Genomic DNA, 16,546 nt, shown 5'->3' with positions numbered 1-16,546 from the left:
ATAATAATAATGTACTTTTACCAAAAAAAAAAAAACTAATAAACAATGTTTTATTATATCATGTGTTTCTCTCCTGCTTAATCATCCACTTCTTCCACCAATTACGCCAATTCACAAAATTAAGAAAATTAAAAATAATACATGCGTTGAATTAAGCAGTTATAATTGAATGGTTTCAATTTTTTAATTTATACTGTAATAATATTACACTTTAGTTTTTTTTTAATCGAGAGTGCCATATCATTAATCTTTAGCAACCAAATCGGAAGCTAGAACATGTTTAATACAGGGCGGACAATCGAAAAGCCAACAAACAGCGTTGGAAAAAGTAAAAGACAAACGCGCTAGAGTGTGAGCCACTTCATTCCCCGTGTGAGGGATGAAAAGACTCGAGCAGTCACCAGCGTCGGCGAGGAGGAGGCGAAGGTCAGTGATGAGCGGTTCGATGAGGAGCGGCGGATTCCGAGAATGGATAGCATTAACCAGGGATTGGTTGTCGCTTTCCACCATATCCACAGAAATACCTTGAGTTTTGACAAACAAAAGGCCTTCACGGAGAGCGAGACATTCGGCGACGAGAGGATCATGGGTCACCGGTACACGGCTGCAGAAAGCACCAATAAAAGACCCAGTAGCATCTCTGATTACACCCCCAAAACCAGATCCCCGGCCATCGTTAGGAATCGAAGCGTCCACGTTCATCTTCAGTTTTCCAGCGTTTGGCGGAGTCCAGCCCGGTTTGGCACGGGGCTTCCTGAGAGAAGCGGGCGTTGTTGCAGCTTGAAACTCATGAATCCAGGAGCTAGCCATTTCCGGGATATCAGAGGTGGTGGTGGTGATTGAGCTGTGCACAAGATCATTTCTGGCCTTCCAAATGAGGAAGCATATGGTGGCAACTTGGGAACGTTCATCTCCAGCTAACTCCGACCAAAGAGATTTCAAAAGATTCCCAAAGCAAGCGGAATGGGACCTCTGAAGACGTTCACCAATAGTGGAAAGCCGCCACATTTTCCTAACTGGAGGACAGATGAAGAAGATGTGCTTAGAGGATTCGAAGGCACCACATCGAGGGCAGGAACGCGGGACAGGGACGTGCTTGCGGGCAAGGCCTTCAAAGGTCGGGAGAGCGTCATTAACTAGCCCCGCCACATGAAGATTTTAATCTTCGGAAGAATGGGGAGATGCCATAGGGATTTCCAGAAAGTCGAGGCCGGAGAGGAAGAAGAGGTCTCGGGCGTGGACGCCGTGAGCAGCCGGTAACCTGACTTAACTGTGTATTCTCCCGAGCGATCGTAGTGCCAGAGGAGGGAGTCCGGGGCAAAATGGAGGCCTAAGGGGATGGAGAGAATCGACTCGACATCGGGTGGCCAAAAGATCTCCTTAACCAGACCTTCGTTCCAAGTGCGCGAGTTAGGGTGAATAAGCTCAGAGACACGGAGGTTGGCATAGTTCGGCGGATGAGAGGTCAGAACTGAGAGGCTGGGTTCTCGAGGGAGCCATTTGTCGGAGAAGGCCCGAGTATTTGCGCCATCTTTAATCTACCAACGGAGGCCTTTGTCTAGAGCCTCCCGACCCCATAAGATGGACCTCCAGAGATAAGAAGCCCCTGATTTAACTCGAGTAGACATAAAAGAGTCAGCATGAAAGTATTTAGCCTTTAGTACCTTAGCGGCGAGCGAAGAGGGTCGAGATATGATGCGCCAACCCTGTTTAGCCAAGAGAGCCTGATTAAAACGACCAAGGTCGCGAAACCCAAGTCCGCCATCTAGTTTCGGGAGGCAGAGTTTATCCCAGGATGCCCAGTGGATTTTCCGATTTTCGGAGTCCACTCCCCACCAAAAACGGGCCATTAATGCCTCCATCTCTGAGCAAAGGGAGACAGGGACACGGAAAACACTCATGGCATAAGTGGGGAGCGCAAAAGCCACTGCCTTAATAAGAGTTTCGCGCCCAGCTTGCGAGAACATCCGACTCTTCCAAGAAGAAAGGCGAGACCGCACTTTGTCACAGACCCCTTGAAAGACAATCTTTTTTCGACGACCAACGAATTGTGGGAGGCCAAGGTAGGAGTCAAGCAGTGCTGATTCGGGGATGCCCATAAAGTCACTGAGAGATTTCCTATCCACACAGGAGACATTGGGGCTGAAACGGATGCTGGATTTCTGGAAATTAATAATCTGCCCCGAAGCCTCTGCATAGCACTTCAACACCCTTTTCAAAGTCTGGAGGTCTGAAACTCTGGCTCGGCAAAAAATAAGAGAGTCGTCCGCGAAGAAAAGGTGATCAATCCGAGGACCCCTAGGACCACTAGCGAAACCTGTTAACTGTTTGGCCATTGTCGAGCCCCGAATAAGAGATGAAAAACCCTCAGCACAGATGAGAAAGAGATAGGGAGAGAGAGGGCAACCTTGTCTAATCCCACGGGAAGGAGTAACATTGCCAACAACTTCACCATTAATATTGAACGAGTACGTCGGGGTCGAAATACAATCCATAACGAAATGCCTCCACTTGTCACTGAAACCGAGCCTCCGAAGCATAGTATCGATGAAGCACCATTCCACACGGTCGAAAACTTTGCTCATGTCTAACTTCATACAAGACCAGCCCCTATTACCTTTTTTCCGACGAGACATGGAGTGTAGAGTTTCGAAGGCCACGATAATGTTGTCCGTAATAAGGCGACCAGGGACGAAGGCACTCTGAGTCGGCGAGATGATGGGTTCGAGATAATGCTTTAATCTGTTTGCAAGGGTCTTTGTGATAATCTTATACATCACATTGCAGAGACTAATAGGGCGATAGTCTTTTAAGTTCCTTGGCACCTTCACTTTAGGGACCAAAGTGATCGTAGTTTGGTTAAAGGGGCTGACCGAGGCACCATTATTGAGGACGGAGAGGCAAACCTCGGAGACCCTGGGGCCTACGATACTCCACGCATTCTGAAAGAAGGCCGGGTGGAAGCCATCCGGGCCTGGGGATTTATCGGCACCCATATCAAAGAGAGCTTGCTTTACCTCTTCAAGAGAAAAAGGGATATCCAGGGCTGTTCTGATCAAGTCTGACAATTGGAGTATCCTCAAAGACAAGCAGGTTGTCGGTGGATGGGGAGGAAGAGCTGAAGATGTCGGTAAATTAGTTTTCAGCTATACGGGCTATGTTATCGCGATCCTCGAACCAGGACCCGCCATCGTCCTCCAGCCCCTTGATGAGGTTTTTTTTCCGTCGACCACGAGCCTTGGCGTGGAAGAATTTTGTGTTTGCATCCCCAAAGCGCAGCCAATCTACTCTCGATCGTTGTTTCCAGTGGCGCTCTTCAAGAACAAGCAAGCGGGAGATGGACTTCTCAGTATCTCTGATGAGGGAGACATTGGCAGCGGAACGACTCCCATTTTGGAGGGAGGAGAGCAACTTCTCCGTGGCACGGACTTGCTTGGGGATAATCCCAAAATTCTCACGACTCCAGCCCCGGAGAGAGTCTCCACAGTTTTTGATACAAGCCACCAAAGAGTCTCCAGAGTTTGAGAGGTCGCAGGAGTTCCAAGATTGCTCGATCGTCTCCAGACAACCATCTTCTTTAATCCACCAAGGCTCGAATCTGAAGGCAGTGGAAACGGGGGCCCTGGAGACTGTCTTGGGGTCCAGGAGGACCTGAATGACCCGATGGTCAGAGCCGTGGAAGCCCAGGTGAGCCACCTGAGAGAACGAGAAGAGATCCGACCAAGCATCGTTAGCCACAACATGGTCTAATCTCTCGCGGATATTGACAACTACAGTTAATGAGAATAATAGTTTTACAAAGTTGTTGAAATTATTTGACGTACACTTTAGCCTCTTAAATCTATGACATCTAAATTTTTTAATATTGCAGATTTGATAGTTATTTTAATTGTTCATCCAAAAAATTAAAGATTTACTACAATTTTAAAAAAAGAACATTTTTTTTTTGCGATTTTCTCATGCTGAAGTAGGCAGGATTATAATAAAAAAAATACAAATATGATTTTGATACATGTCAATTTAAAATAATAGATTTGTAAAATATTCAAAGTTTGCTTGAAATTAGCGAAATAACAAAAATGTGTAATAATCAGGTTTCAAAAAAAAATTGATCTTAGGATTAATTTTTTTTTAAAAGTAATAAATGTTATAATAATCGTCAAAAATAGAATCTTTGTGTAAAAAAAATTTGACTAAGTAATTTTGATTACTTTGTTGAAAATTTTAAATTTTAATTATTTTGCTAAATAATTAGTTTCAAAGGGCTATTTTGTATACTTTTTTCAAAATACAATTTTAAGGAGGGTTTGTTTTTAAAGAACGGAGCTTTGACAATGTTGTTTGATTTTTTTATTTTTTTTAATTCCTTATTGGAAGTTAATGGAAATATGGATTTCCATTAAGTTTAACGGAAATTCCATTTCCAATAAGCAAGGCTTATTGAAAATGGAATTTTCATTTCCTTTCAATAACCAGGATGAGGTTTACCTATTTACAATTTTATTACCATTTGATGTACCTCCCTAAAAATTTGTCAATGATTATCATAATATTTTATATATCAGCTTAATAGCTTTTCATATACATATTATTATAACATGGTTCCTTCTTTAATTTGCCCCATTCCTCTGGGTCACATCTAACAAATAATTGTATTTCTCCTCTCACGGGGTCGTGAGATCGAATCTCATTAGCAACATTCACTACTACAAAATACCCTTTTAGAGTCGCTCAAAAAGCGACGCGTTATATTTTGGGCGTCGCTTTTTGAGCGACGCATATGTTAGTGACGCCCAAAGCTTTGGGCGTCGCTTATGACCGAGCGACGCTCCACGTAAGCGCCACGTTGGATTGGCGGGTTTTTTTAATTGAGCGTCGCTCTTTTTATTTGTGACGCTTAATAACCTGGAGTCGCTCAATTTTTGAGCGACTCCAGACTGGCGTCGCTCAAAAATTGAGCGACGCCAGGCTTTTAGAGTCGCTCAATTTTTGAGCGACTCCAGGCTGTTTGGAGTCGCTCAAAAATTGAGCGACTCCAAAAATATTTTTTTTTAATATTTAAAAAATAAAAATAATCTCAGAATCTCTATATCATATTCAAAATTAAGAACCCCCAATTTCAAACATTCATAAACCCTAAATTTAAAATCTCGTCCAAAATTCATGAGAAACTCAAACAAATGCTTTCAATTCACAATTTCAAGCGCAAATCAATACTATTCGGTTACTAATCCATATCAAATCCACTTCAATTTTACAAATCCCAACCAGAAATCAAAATTCTCAATCTAAGAGCAAAACCCTAGATTTCCAAAAATCCAACTCGGGTTTGATTTTCTCACCAAATCTCTGTGAGATTCCGACTCCCCGTTTTGTGTGTTCTCTCTCTCTCCCGGTGATTCTTTCTCGAGCCGGCACCTTGATGGCTCGCGGCGTTCTTGCTTCTCGGAATAGCATGATGAAGAAGATCAAAATGGACGGCGGTAAATAACAACAAATGTACATCCTTCACACCGAAATCAATAAAAAAAAACCTAAGAATCTTTACCCATAACATCATGAAATAAAAAAAATAAAAACAAAAAAACCTAAAAAAACCCTAAAACTAATCTCTTACCCGTGCGTCACGACTGAAAACGTTCACCAAAACCACGACGCCGGCCGGAGTAAAGTGCTAAAGATGTGTAATGGTGGTGGAGGTGGTCGGTGGAGATGTGTAATGGTGGTGGAGGTGGGTTTCAATGGAGGATTTTGGGGTTTTTGGAGAGAAAATGTCGAAGAAGAAGACGAAGTGATAACTGTTGTGCGAAATCTCGAGACTTATGCATTTTAAAAAAAAGGGGGACCTCGCTTTTTGAGCGACGCCACGTCACTGGCGTATTTTTTAAATATTAAGAAAAAAGATTTCTGGAGTCGCTCAAACGAGCTCCAAAAAATACTGTTATGCGTCGCTCAAAAATGTATGCGACGTAAATATAGCGACTTCTAATAGGTATTTTGTAGTAGTGATTGTCCATAATTCTTTAATTTTAAAGTGTATTTGTGTGGTAATAGAATAAATTATTATATTTGTCTACCTCATATTTATATATATATATATATGTATATATATATTATTCTTGTATCATTGGGTAATAATAATAATGTACTTAAAAAAAACTAATAAAACAATGTTTATTATATCACGTGTTTCTCTCGTGCTTATTCATTCACTTCTTCCACCAATTACGCCGTTCACAAAATTAAGCAAAATATACATAATACATGCGTTGAATTAAGCAGTGGTTTCAATTTTTTAATTTATACAGTAATAAGATTACACTTTAGTTGACAACTGCAGTTAATGAGAATAAAAGTTTAACAAAGTTGTTGCAATTAATTGACGTGCACTTTAGCCTCTTATATATGTGACATCTAAATTTTTTTAATATTGTAGATTCGATAGTTATTTTAATTGTTCATCCAAAAAAATTAAAGATTTACTACAATTAAAAAAAAAACTTTTTTTTTTTGCGATTTTCTCATGCTGAAGTAGGCAGGATTATAATAAAAAAAATACAAGTATGATTTTGCTGAATAGTCAATTTAAAATAATAGATTTGTAAAATAGGCAAAATTTGATTGAAATTAGTGAAATAGCAAAAATGTGCAATAATCATACTTTAATTTTTTTTATCTTATTATTAATTTTTTTGAAAGTAATAAATTGCGGGAGAAATAACACATTTATACCCTGTGTTTTAGTGAAATGTCGAGTTTAACCCTCGGTTTTCAAAAATGTCGAGTTCATACCCTCTGTTTCACTAAAATGATGAAATTATACCATCTGTTTAACTAAAATGACGAAATTATACCCAGAAATGAATAACAGCGTCACAAATCCCCCTTTCATTGATATTAACTCTTATATAAGAAAAACCGAATCAAATCTAAATCATTACCCTAACTTCAAAATTCTCAATTTTGAAATAAAAATAGCCTTAAATTGAAATTAAATAATAAAACTCATATATCCTAAGAGATGACTTCATTCCGTGTTCGAATTGTAACTCTAAATCCTGGATTCTCTGTTTGAATATGCGATTTTGATGACTATCAACTATCGATGTTTACCCCTTTACCTCTTTCTGTGTTCTTCACGATTAAGAGACGGTTGTTTATTTTTTAGTTTTTAAATAAATTACATATATGGCGCGAATGAATAAAGATAATTGGTGTTTATATATAAATATTATAGTCAACGTCAATGAAAAGTCAATAAAAAGAATATTCGTGACACTGTTGTCTATTTCAGGATATAATTTCGTCATTTTAGTTAAACAGAGGGTATAATTTCGTCATTTTAGTTAAACAGAGGGTATGAACTCGACATTTTTGAAAACCGGGGGTTAAACTCGACATTTCACTAAAACACATGGTATAAATGTGTTAGTTTCCCTAAATTGCTTATAATAATTGTAAAAAACAAAATTTGACTACGTGAAAATTTCAAAATTTAGCTATTTTGCTAAATTATTAGTTTCAAAGGGATATTTGTATAATTTTTCCAAAATACAATTTTAAGGAGGGTTCGTTTTTAAAGAACACAGCTTTGACATATTATACCATACTTCCCATATAAACATTTTGTAGGCTAATTAAGATGGGTTTTTATAGCTATATTTTTTAATAGCAAAAATATAGCTGGTGCATGAGTGAGTGAGTGAGTCTGTAAATATTAATTGTCATTAAAATAATGTCAATAATTGGCACGGCAATCAATCAATCAATCATAAGTGGATATAAAATAAAAGCCCTTAATCACATACCCTCTGGCCTCTACTCTATATAAGCACACCCAGATTGATATAGAGAGTGAATCAAGAAAGAAAGAGAAATGGGGGAGAACAATAAAGAGAGTAGAGGACACGCGGTGTGCTTCCCATTCGCGCTGCAAAGCCACATGAAGGCGATGCTGAAAGTGTCGAAGCTGCTACACAACAAAGGGTTCTTCATAACATTCGTGAACACGGAGTTCAACCACGAGCGGTTCCTCCGCAGCACGGGGCTGGACGCCGCCCCTCTGCCGGCGCTGGGCTTCCGCTTCGAGACCATCCCCGACGGCCTGCCCCCGTCCAACCCCGACGCCACGCAGGACATCCCCTCCCTCTGCCACTCCACCCGCACCAACTTCGCCGCCCCCTTCCTCCGCCTCATCAACCGCCTCAACCACGACCGTCACGCGGCGGCGTTTCCTCCGGTCACGTGTCTCGTCGTCGACGGCTTCATGTCCCTGGCCGTGGGCTCCACCGCCGAGGTGCTCGGCATTCCGCTCGTCAAGTTCTTCCCCATCTCCACCAATGGGGTCGTCGGTTTTCAGCAGTACGGTCCCATTCTAGAAAGAGGACTCGTCCCCATCAAAGGTATTTATTAATTAGTGTTTATTTTGTTATTTATTTTCTAATGAAATTAGAAAATTGGTCTTTCTGAATATTTTATAATTAAGAGACATGATAAATATATTTGTAATATATGTATATTATAATATATTTTAATTTTTTTTGTCTCTTAATTTTTATAGGTAAATAAATTAATTTTATAATATATTTTATTTTTATTTTTTTACATTTTAGACCTTGTAATATTTATATATATATATATTAAAATGAATACTTAGCCTTTATTCTTTTATTTATTTATTAATTTGTCTTTGTTTTTTAATGAAATTAGAAATGGCTCTTCCGTATTAGCTGCCGCTAGTATACACGTCACTAAGATGGAAGAAAATAAGAAAAATGTTGTAAATGAAGGAAAAGAAAGTTATAATTATTGAGTTACACATTTTTTTTTTTAACTTGTTAAATGGAAATTCAGTCGCATCAGCTATGATAGTATATGGCTCAGATTGAGCATAGGTCGGTTCGGTGATACAGGAGTGATATATAAATTAGAATTAGCTGCAAGAATAAAGTATCTTTAATACATAAGGCCATTTTTGTAAAATAGACAACCACTGAAGTCATATCCTCAGCCAACTATTTTTTAAATAGATTACAAAGTCAAACACTTTACTTGAGCTGTGACCCACATGACCGTCACGTGATAATGGTACTGAAAAAAAATAAAAAAAAAATTTCTCCAGCTCTCGTTTTCTATTTTAATACTTTTTGTATATAAAGAAATAAAATCGGTTTTTGAGTCAATATCAATCATAATTTCTTATTTGTAATGTATAGACATGAATAAAAACATAAAAAAAAAAAAAAAAAAAACATTGGTTTTTCTCTAAGCTATATTAATTTGACAAACTTGTTGAAGATCTAATATTTACCATTTTACATTAATTAGTAAACTGCCTGATTGAAATTTAGTTTTTCTTTTCTTTTCTTAAAACGACCAGATATAAGCCTAATTTTTTTTTTTTTTTTTACCAATCATAGTAAAAACAGAATATTACGTATTTTACTACAGGGATAAAAAAAAATGACATAAGAGCTTTAGCAACCCCTTATATACAAATGTAATTAATTGTACAAAAAATTGGCTAAGTAAGCCACCTAAATTATAGGAATTGTAAATTAACCGATCTTTGGTAAATATTTTGTAAATAGCCAACTTACATACGTACCAGTTATTAACTACCTATTTTTTTACATGTTTGGGTTGTATCCATTGAAAAAAAAAATGCTATATTACAGAGGAGACGAGCCTGGAAACTGTAGAGAACACAGTCATCGACTGGGTCCCGGGAATGAAAGGCCTGCGAATGAAAGACCTCCCATTCTTCTGGCGAATCACGGACGTCAACGACATTATGTTCAACTTCTGCAAGGACTCCATAGCCACGGCCTTCGACTGCGACGCGGTGATCCTCCAAACCTACGCTGAGCTCGAGAGCGATATCCTCGAAGCCCTCGCCGACAGAGTCCCACATCTCTTCACGGTCGGACCACTTGAGCTTCTCTTGAAACGCCTCCCAAACGACCCTCTCTCGATCATCCCTTACAGTCTCTGGAAAGAAGAGACGGACTGCCTGAAGTGGCTTGATGGTCGAAACCCGGGTTCGGTGATCTACGTCAATTTCGGGAGCATCATGGTTCTCACGCCGGAGCAAGTCCTGGATATAGGTATTTATGAAATACAAATTCTATTAATATGTTAGCTTTTTTTAACTTTTGACGATGTAAATGTTTTTTCTAGCCTTTCAAATGGTTTTATTTAAAATATGTTCTAGACTGAAGTTTAATGGATTCATTTGTAAACTGGTAAAAGTCAAATTAGTGAAATAATAACAAAAACTAAAAATGTAATGTGTTAGTAGTACTAGCTGTCAATAAATTTTAATAAAAAATTTGCAGTGGTAAATTACTTTGCATATACGCATCAATCTTTTTTTTTTTTTTGATACTGTCACTTTCAAAAAAAAAAAAAAAAGTATTGATACTGCCTAAATTTTTTTGTTGGAAAAATACTTAAAATTATACACCTTTTAAAAAAGAGTATTCTTCTGTATTGTATACCTTTTGTTGTTTAGTATTTTTTTTTTTTTTTTTAAGTATACCATCGATTTTTCTTATTTCTTCATGGACAATGAAAACGCTTATGATAAAAGAAAAAATTTATGATAATTATTTGACCGGATCGAAGAAAATTTATGTGTTCGTCTCTGTCAATATAGGGTATGGTCTGGCGAACAGTGGTCATCCGTTCCTGTGGGTGATAAGGCCCGATCTGGTGATGGGAGAGTCGGCATGTCTTCCGCCGGAGTTTCTGGCGGAAATCAAAGACCGGAGTCTGATCACGAGCTGGTGTCCCCAAGAGGAGGTTCTGAACCATCCTTCCATCGGCGGGTTTTTAACGCACTGTGGTTGGAACTCGATCGTCGAGAGCCTCACGTGTGGTGTTCCGATGCTGTGCTTCCCGTTTTTCGCGGAGCAGCAGACGAATTGCTGGCTGGCTTGTGAGGGACTGAAAGTGGGTTTGGAGATTGATAAGGCTGTGAAGAGGGACCAGATTGAAGGGCTTGTGAGGGATTTGATGGCCGGTGAGAATGGCGCGAGGATGAAGAAGAAGGCGTTGGACCTAAAGAAAGCCGCGGAAGCTGCGACCCAGCCCGGTGGGAGCTCGGTTAGGAACTTTGAGGATCTGGTTAATAATGTGCTTTTGAAGAAGAAGAAGTAGTGATCGTATTGTGATTTTTTTTTTTTTTTTTTTTTTTTTTTTTTGTTTTTCATGGGAATAAGATTAAGGCATCTAATGTTGGCATGCTTGTTAAGTGTAACTTTCCTTTCTTTTTATTGTAACCAATAAGATTAAATTCTATTGGTTAATTTAAATAAAGGTAATTTTCTTATATATTTTGATGGTAAGTCTATATAAAGAGAAACTGTAGGGATCGATCATCTCTCAATCAATCCAGAACGTAAATTTTTTCTGCCGTAAAAAAAAGTCGTCAAGCCTAAATGGGTCAAGAGAGAAAAATCATTTTTGATGATTCTGCCGTCGCTGACGCTCGTCTCGTCATGGATCAATGTTGACTTTCTCGATTTCTAATGGTATGCGAAAATATATAGTTTAAAGATATTGGCTATTTAGGATTGTTTAAATTATGATTACATTTTGATAAGAATTTAAGAAGAAATTTCATAGGATTCAGAAATAGCATGAGAATGAATAACAAGTAAGTTCATGAGTAACCTCTAATCTTGATTATCGTACTTTTAGCCTTCTATTTATAATGTAGATTATTTTTTTCATGCTATTAAATAATATTATTTAGCGTGACAATATTCAACATAATTAATATCTTTACACGAGATCAATATTTTCCCTATGATCCTCTTTAAGCGTGTCTATACCATCCACTAGCACTTTGATCGTGTTTTTTTAATCCATGAATGGGCATTGACGTGGAAGAACCGTGTATTAACATTGTTGGACTTAAGCTACTCCACCATAGCAAGAAGTTACGGCCAATTCAAATTTGATGCACATCGCGTCGCACCCACAATTTTTTGACGTCGTGTGGCTCTGTTTTATAGGTGCAACGCGCCAGGCTTTGAGCCCGACGTGCTATTACAAAAATGGGAGTTTCTAATTTTCTTTGATTTCTAACCCCGTTTCTTCATCATACATACCCAAGGGCCTATATGTCTCCGTAAATCACCTTAGATCCTATAGAAATGAGTTTAGCCTCCAACAAACAGATTTTTCCATTTGTTGTAGTTTTTGTTGTTGTATTTGACTACTTTGGAGAGCTTTTGGAAGGTAAAAAATGTTCTTCGACGGAATTGACAATCCAACGGGTTCTTCTCTGAATTCAATCGTTCTTCTTTTTTTTTTCTCCTTTTTTTATATTACTTTGTTTCTTTAGATTATTGTTGAACATTGTTTGCAATAAATATGAGTTCGTTTTTAGTTCCATTTTTATTTTATTACTTTCAATTATTATTTTGTGTTTTCTTTGATTATGAGTTTTATTAGAGGCTAGATTTTAATACTTTGATGATTATGTAATATGCATCTATTGTCTCATTTTCATTTGTGTTTGCTTGATCATTAGTTGTACAATTGGTCATGTTCATTGATTAGCTACATTTGAATTGTTATCTAGGTTTGTTTGACTTTCGATAGAGAGTAAGTAATCGTGTTTTTGCTATAATCATCATTGTTGACCTAGGTTAGTAGAAACTCTAGGCGATAGTGCAATCGTTTAAAATCTTGATTCTTACGCGCGTGATTATTTTTATAGGATTAGAAGCTGAGAGGACAACAGTCCGTCAATTGCATAAGTTTTCTAGAGCGCTCGAGAGCGGATAGCGAAGTTTTTAGAGAGAAAGAGATTGGTGACATGGGAAATGAGGCAACGCTAAATAATATAGGGATAGTCATTGTAATTGGTCTGTGGTGAAGTCGTGATCCTGCTTTTTCTCTTTGATTAAACTTATTTGAATTATTGTTTTCTTGTCTTTTCATTTAATTTTAATTTATCGTAATATTCGTCATACCTTGGAATCAATTCGCGTCAAGTTAAATTAATCGTTAAAATGACTAGTCTCCATGGGATCGATACCCATACTTCACGTACACTTTACTATTTGAGCGACACATGCACTTATGTGTATATTTTTTGCAATAGTCCTACCTCGATGGAAGGCATAGTGGTGATAGACGACATCAAATATATAATTATTTGATAGTATGGTTGCTAGGTTGGAGGCTGAATCTCTTTATTTGTGTCGTTGATTTTAAACGATAGATATATAAATATATAAACACAAAAAATTAGGAATTTAAGTCATTATTTCCTCTCATTTTAATATAAATGATCTTTTGTAATGTTTGTTAAATCTGAGTCAATCATCTATTCTTTCGTCTAAAGTTAATACATTGTAATTACGGTGCAACTAAAAGATAACGTAAGATATTTACATTGCAAAGAAAATAATAGATAAATATATATAAATATAAAAAATCAGGTATTTGTGCCGCTATTATCTATAAAATAAAATTTAAATTTTCCAATCTTATAATATAGCATTATATTGATTTCATTAAAGAGTAAACCTTGTCAACCTAACAAACTTCTTTTAGCGACTATTAATAAAAACATAATGAATGTATCCCAAATACCTTAACAGAAAACAAATTCATGGAGAGTATACCCAACATATCTAAAAATACTCTGGGGAGATATACAAAACAGAGTGGTTACAAGTTACAACTTACAACTTACATGTTGGAACTCGAAAAATATTACAAAGTGGAATACGTGCTTCAAGAACTCATCTAGTTTGTTGTTTTTAATTTTTATTATATTTTTTATTCTTATAGTGAACTAATCTAATGACAGTCTCCAACCTTATCCAATTGAAGTCTATTGTAGTATATACTTAAGCTGAATAAGATTAATAAGTGAGTGTGTGTATAGACGGTTAAGATTAAGTGTTAGAAAGCTATTACAGTTAGTTACAACTCAACAACTGAGATAGTAACCATATTTATTCACGAATCCTGAGTTCATACTCTAGATCAGGCTTGACCAGGTGCTTCTAAGTTGGATTCTCTCATCAATCTCCGAATCGATGTTCGATCACGTCAATCAATGCCAAACTGCCTCTGATGTTTAGAAGATTCTCATTACCTCATTCCGAACGAACTCAAAGGCAAGAATTCTTCAACTTAGGTTTTCTCTGTAAACCTTAGAGAAATGAGATCTTTCGATTGACAAATACGTGGTGAACTTGCGTAACATCGCCGACAACCTCACATCGATCGGAACAACGATCTCTTATGGAAAGCTCATACTATACATTCTCGGTGGTCTTGGACTAAAGTACGAATATGTTGTCGTCAATTTGATAAACCGATCTCAGAGTCTCAATCTACAAGAAGTGCAATTCGCATTTCAATCGCAGGAGATGCAAATCAAAGCTCAGAACACGTCTCTCCCAACCGACTCAACGTCATCACCAATGGCGAATGCTGCTTTAAGAGGAAGATGATCAAACTCCAAAAACGGCGGTCGCAGAGGAAGAGGATGCGGTGGAAGAGGCGGTCGAGGTAGTCGCCCAATCTATCAACTGTGTGCTCAAGATGATAAAGTGTTTTCATAGGTTCGATGTAACGTTCAATTGAGACATACAAAAAGTCGATGTAAACAACGCCTTCCTCAACAAGCATTCAACGAAACTGTATACATGAACCAACTTGAAGGCATGTACACCCATCCAAGCCGAGTCACGTGTGTCCACTCTAGAAAGCGTTGGACGGTCTACGCCAAGCACCAAGAGCCTGGTTTGATCAGCTGAGTAAAGCTTTCTTCGAGTGGGGTTTCGTAAACTTTGTGTCAGACACGTCCCTTTTTATCTATCGACATAAACAAGCTTGTATCTTGATGCTTATATATGGTTATGGATACTCGTGACTGGCAACGATCCAAATCTGATCTCAAAGTCCATTAGTGATCTCAACAAGGCCTTCACTCTGACTCCATCAGCTTCGTCTTAGGCTTTGAGGAACGTGCGACAAGCCAGGAATGTGCTAGACTCGGCAAAAATACCTAAGAGAAGTACTCATGAAGACCAACATGCTTGATTCAAAGTCTAGTTCAACACCAACATGCCCCAACCACAAGCTACATAAAGAAGATCGCAAGATGTTTGATCAACTACATATCTACTTGAGCACAGTTGGATCACTCCAATATCCCATGATGACTAGGCTTGATATTGCGTTCTCAGTCAATAAATTGAGTCAATTTTTTCAAGCTCCCGCAGTCCTTCATTGGATCGCGTGCAAAAGAGTCCTTTCGCTACTTAGCTAGCATACCCACTCAAAGTTTCAAGTTCACCATCGCCCCTCGTCTGAATCTTGTTGCATTCTCAGACGTAGATTGGGCGAGCAACCTCAACGATCGCAAGTCAACTACAGGCACGTGCATCTTTCTCGAAGATAGCCTAATCTCTTGGGCATCGAAGAAACAAGATGTGGTAGCTCGTAGTAGAACTGAGTCCTAGTTTGCGCTCTAGCGTCAACAACATCAGAGATTATATGGCTCCAATCTTTGTTCAGTGAGTTTGGAGTCCAACTAGATTCTCAACCACCAGTCGCATGGTGTATTAACATTGGCACTGCGTCCTTAGCCTTAAATCCAGTCTTCCATGCCCGTACAAAGCACATAGAGATCGACGCTCATTTCGTTCGGGAAAAGTTCACGTCAAACCAGCTCAAAGTTAGCTACGTGCCCATGGAGGATCAAGTCGCCGACGCCTTCACCAAACCACTTACTATTCCACATTTTGTCAAGATTTGTTCAAAGTTTAACCTTGTTGTACCGGATTAGCTTGAGGTGGGTGTATTGTAGTATATCCTTTAGCTGACTAGGATATGTAAGTGAGTGTGTATAGACGGATTAAGTGTTAGAAAGCTGTTAGAGTTAGTTAAAACTCAACAACTGAGATTAATGTTTGTAATCATATGTATACTGTAACGACCCGACTTTTCGGACCGTCTTACTTATCTTACTTATTAAAAACTTAAGAAAATTTGAGGTAATTTTTTAAAAAAAAAAACATAACTTAAAATATAAAGTTTGAAAACTCATGACCTAAAAATAAAATTTTCATTTAAAAACTTGATGAACGAAAACAACCAAAAATCAAAGTTGCGTAATCAAAATATAAAACCAAAAATACCATTGTAAATAAATACCATAAATAAAGTCGTAACCTTTAACGAAATCGAAAAGCATAACTTAAACCATGAAAAATAAAACATTGAGTTTGGATTATTGAAAAACTGAAAGCAAAGCGGAAGTCTTTGGTCTTGTTTGGTTGTCCTTTTAAAAAGTGTTTTTGACTTTTTCAGTTAAAAAAATAGGAAAGAAAAAGTGAATGGGATGTTTGGTTAAAATTTTCGGGAAATTTTTTTAAGAAAACTTGAAGTTGTTTTGAAAAAAGGTAAAGGAAATTGAAAACAAGACCGAGGTGTTTTCCAAAAAAATTTCTCGCGTGTACTCCTTTCACTTTATTTCCAGTTTTGAGTTCTACCCATTTTCACACCCAAA

General features: G+C 37.8%; 2 protein-coding genes across 2 annotated transcripts; one reads left to right on the top strand and one right to left on the bottom strand.

Moving 5' to 3' along the window:
* Window positions 1-243: 243 nt before the first annotated feature.
* LOC149407333 (uncharacterized) lies at window positions 244-1,008 on the bottom strand. The gene has a single exon (XM_089619907.1). The coding sequence runs from the start codon at window positions 1,006-1,008 to the stop codon at window positions 244-246; it is 765 nt and encodes a 254-aa protein (XP_089476033.1).
* Window positions 1,009-7,790: 6,782 nt separating this feature from the next.
* On the top strand, window positions 7,791-11,334 carry LOC149407332 (7-deoxyloganetin glucosyltransferase-like). The gene is made up of 3 exons (XM_089612940.1): window positions 7,791-8,402; window positions 9,678-10,106; window positions 10,658-11,334. The coding sequence occupies exons 1-3, from the start codon at window positions 7,877-7,879 to the stop codon at window positions 11,158-11,160; spliced, it is 1,458 nt and encodes a 485-aa protein (XP_089469066.1). The 5' UTR covers window positions 7,791-7,876; the 3' UTR covers window positions 11,161-11,334.
* Window positions 11,335-16,546: the final 5,212 nt, after the last annotated feature.

Source organism: Urtica dioica, chromosome 1 (assembly GCF_054948205.1).
Source record: "Urtica dioica subsp. dioica isolate 48M chromosome 1, U.dioica_male_clone48M_v1_H2, whole genome shotgun sequence".
Lineage (NCBI taxonomy): Eukaryota > Viridiplantae > Streptophyta > Magnoliopsida > Rosales > Urticaceae > Urtica > Urtica dioica.
The sequence above is the reverse complement of the archived record's forward strand: the minus strand, read 5'-3'. Positions and strand labels throughout refer to the sequence as shown.

What these genes read in the sequence shown, in the direction of transcription:
- LOC149407333 (XM_089619907.1), bottom strand. Translation starts at nt 1,008, where the DNA reads ATGTGGCGGCTTTCCACTATTGGTGAACGTCTTCAGAGGTCCCATTCC.
- LOC149407332 (XM_089612940.1), top strand. Translation starts at nt 7,877, where the DNA reads ATGGGGGAGAACAATAAAGAGAGTAGAGGACACGCGGTGTGCTTCCCA. An exon ending in AGGACTCGTCCCCATCAAAG is followed by an intron (nt 8,403 to 9,677) that starts GTATTTATTAAT and finishes GCTATATTACAG; the next exon opens with AGGAGACGAGCCTGGAAACT. An exon ending in GGAGCAAGTCCTGGATATAG is followed by an intron (nt 10,107 to 10,657) that starts GTATTTATGAAA and finishes CTGTCAATATAG; the next exon opens with GGTATGGTCTGGCGAACAGT.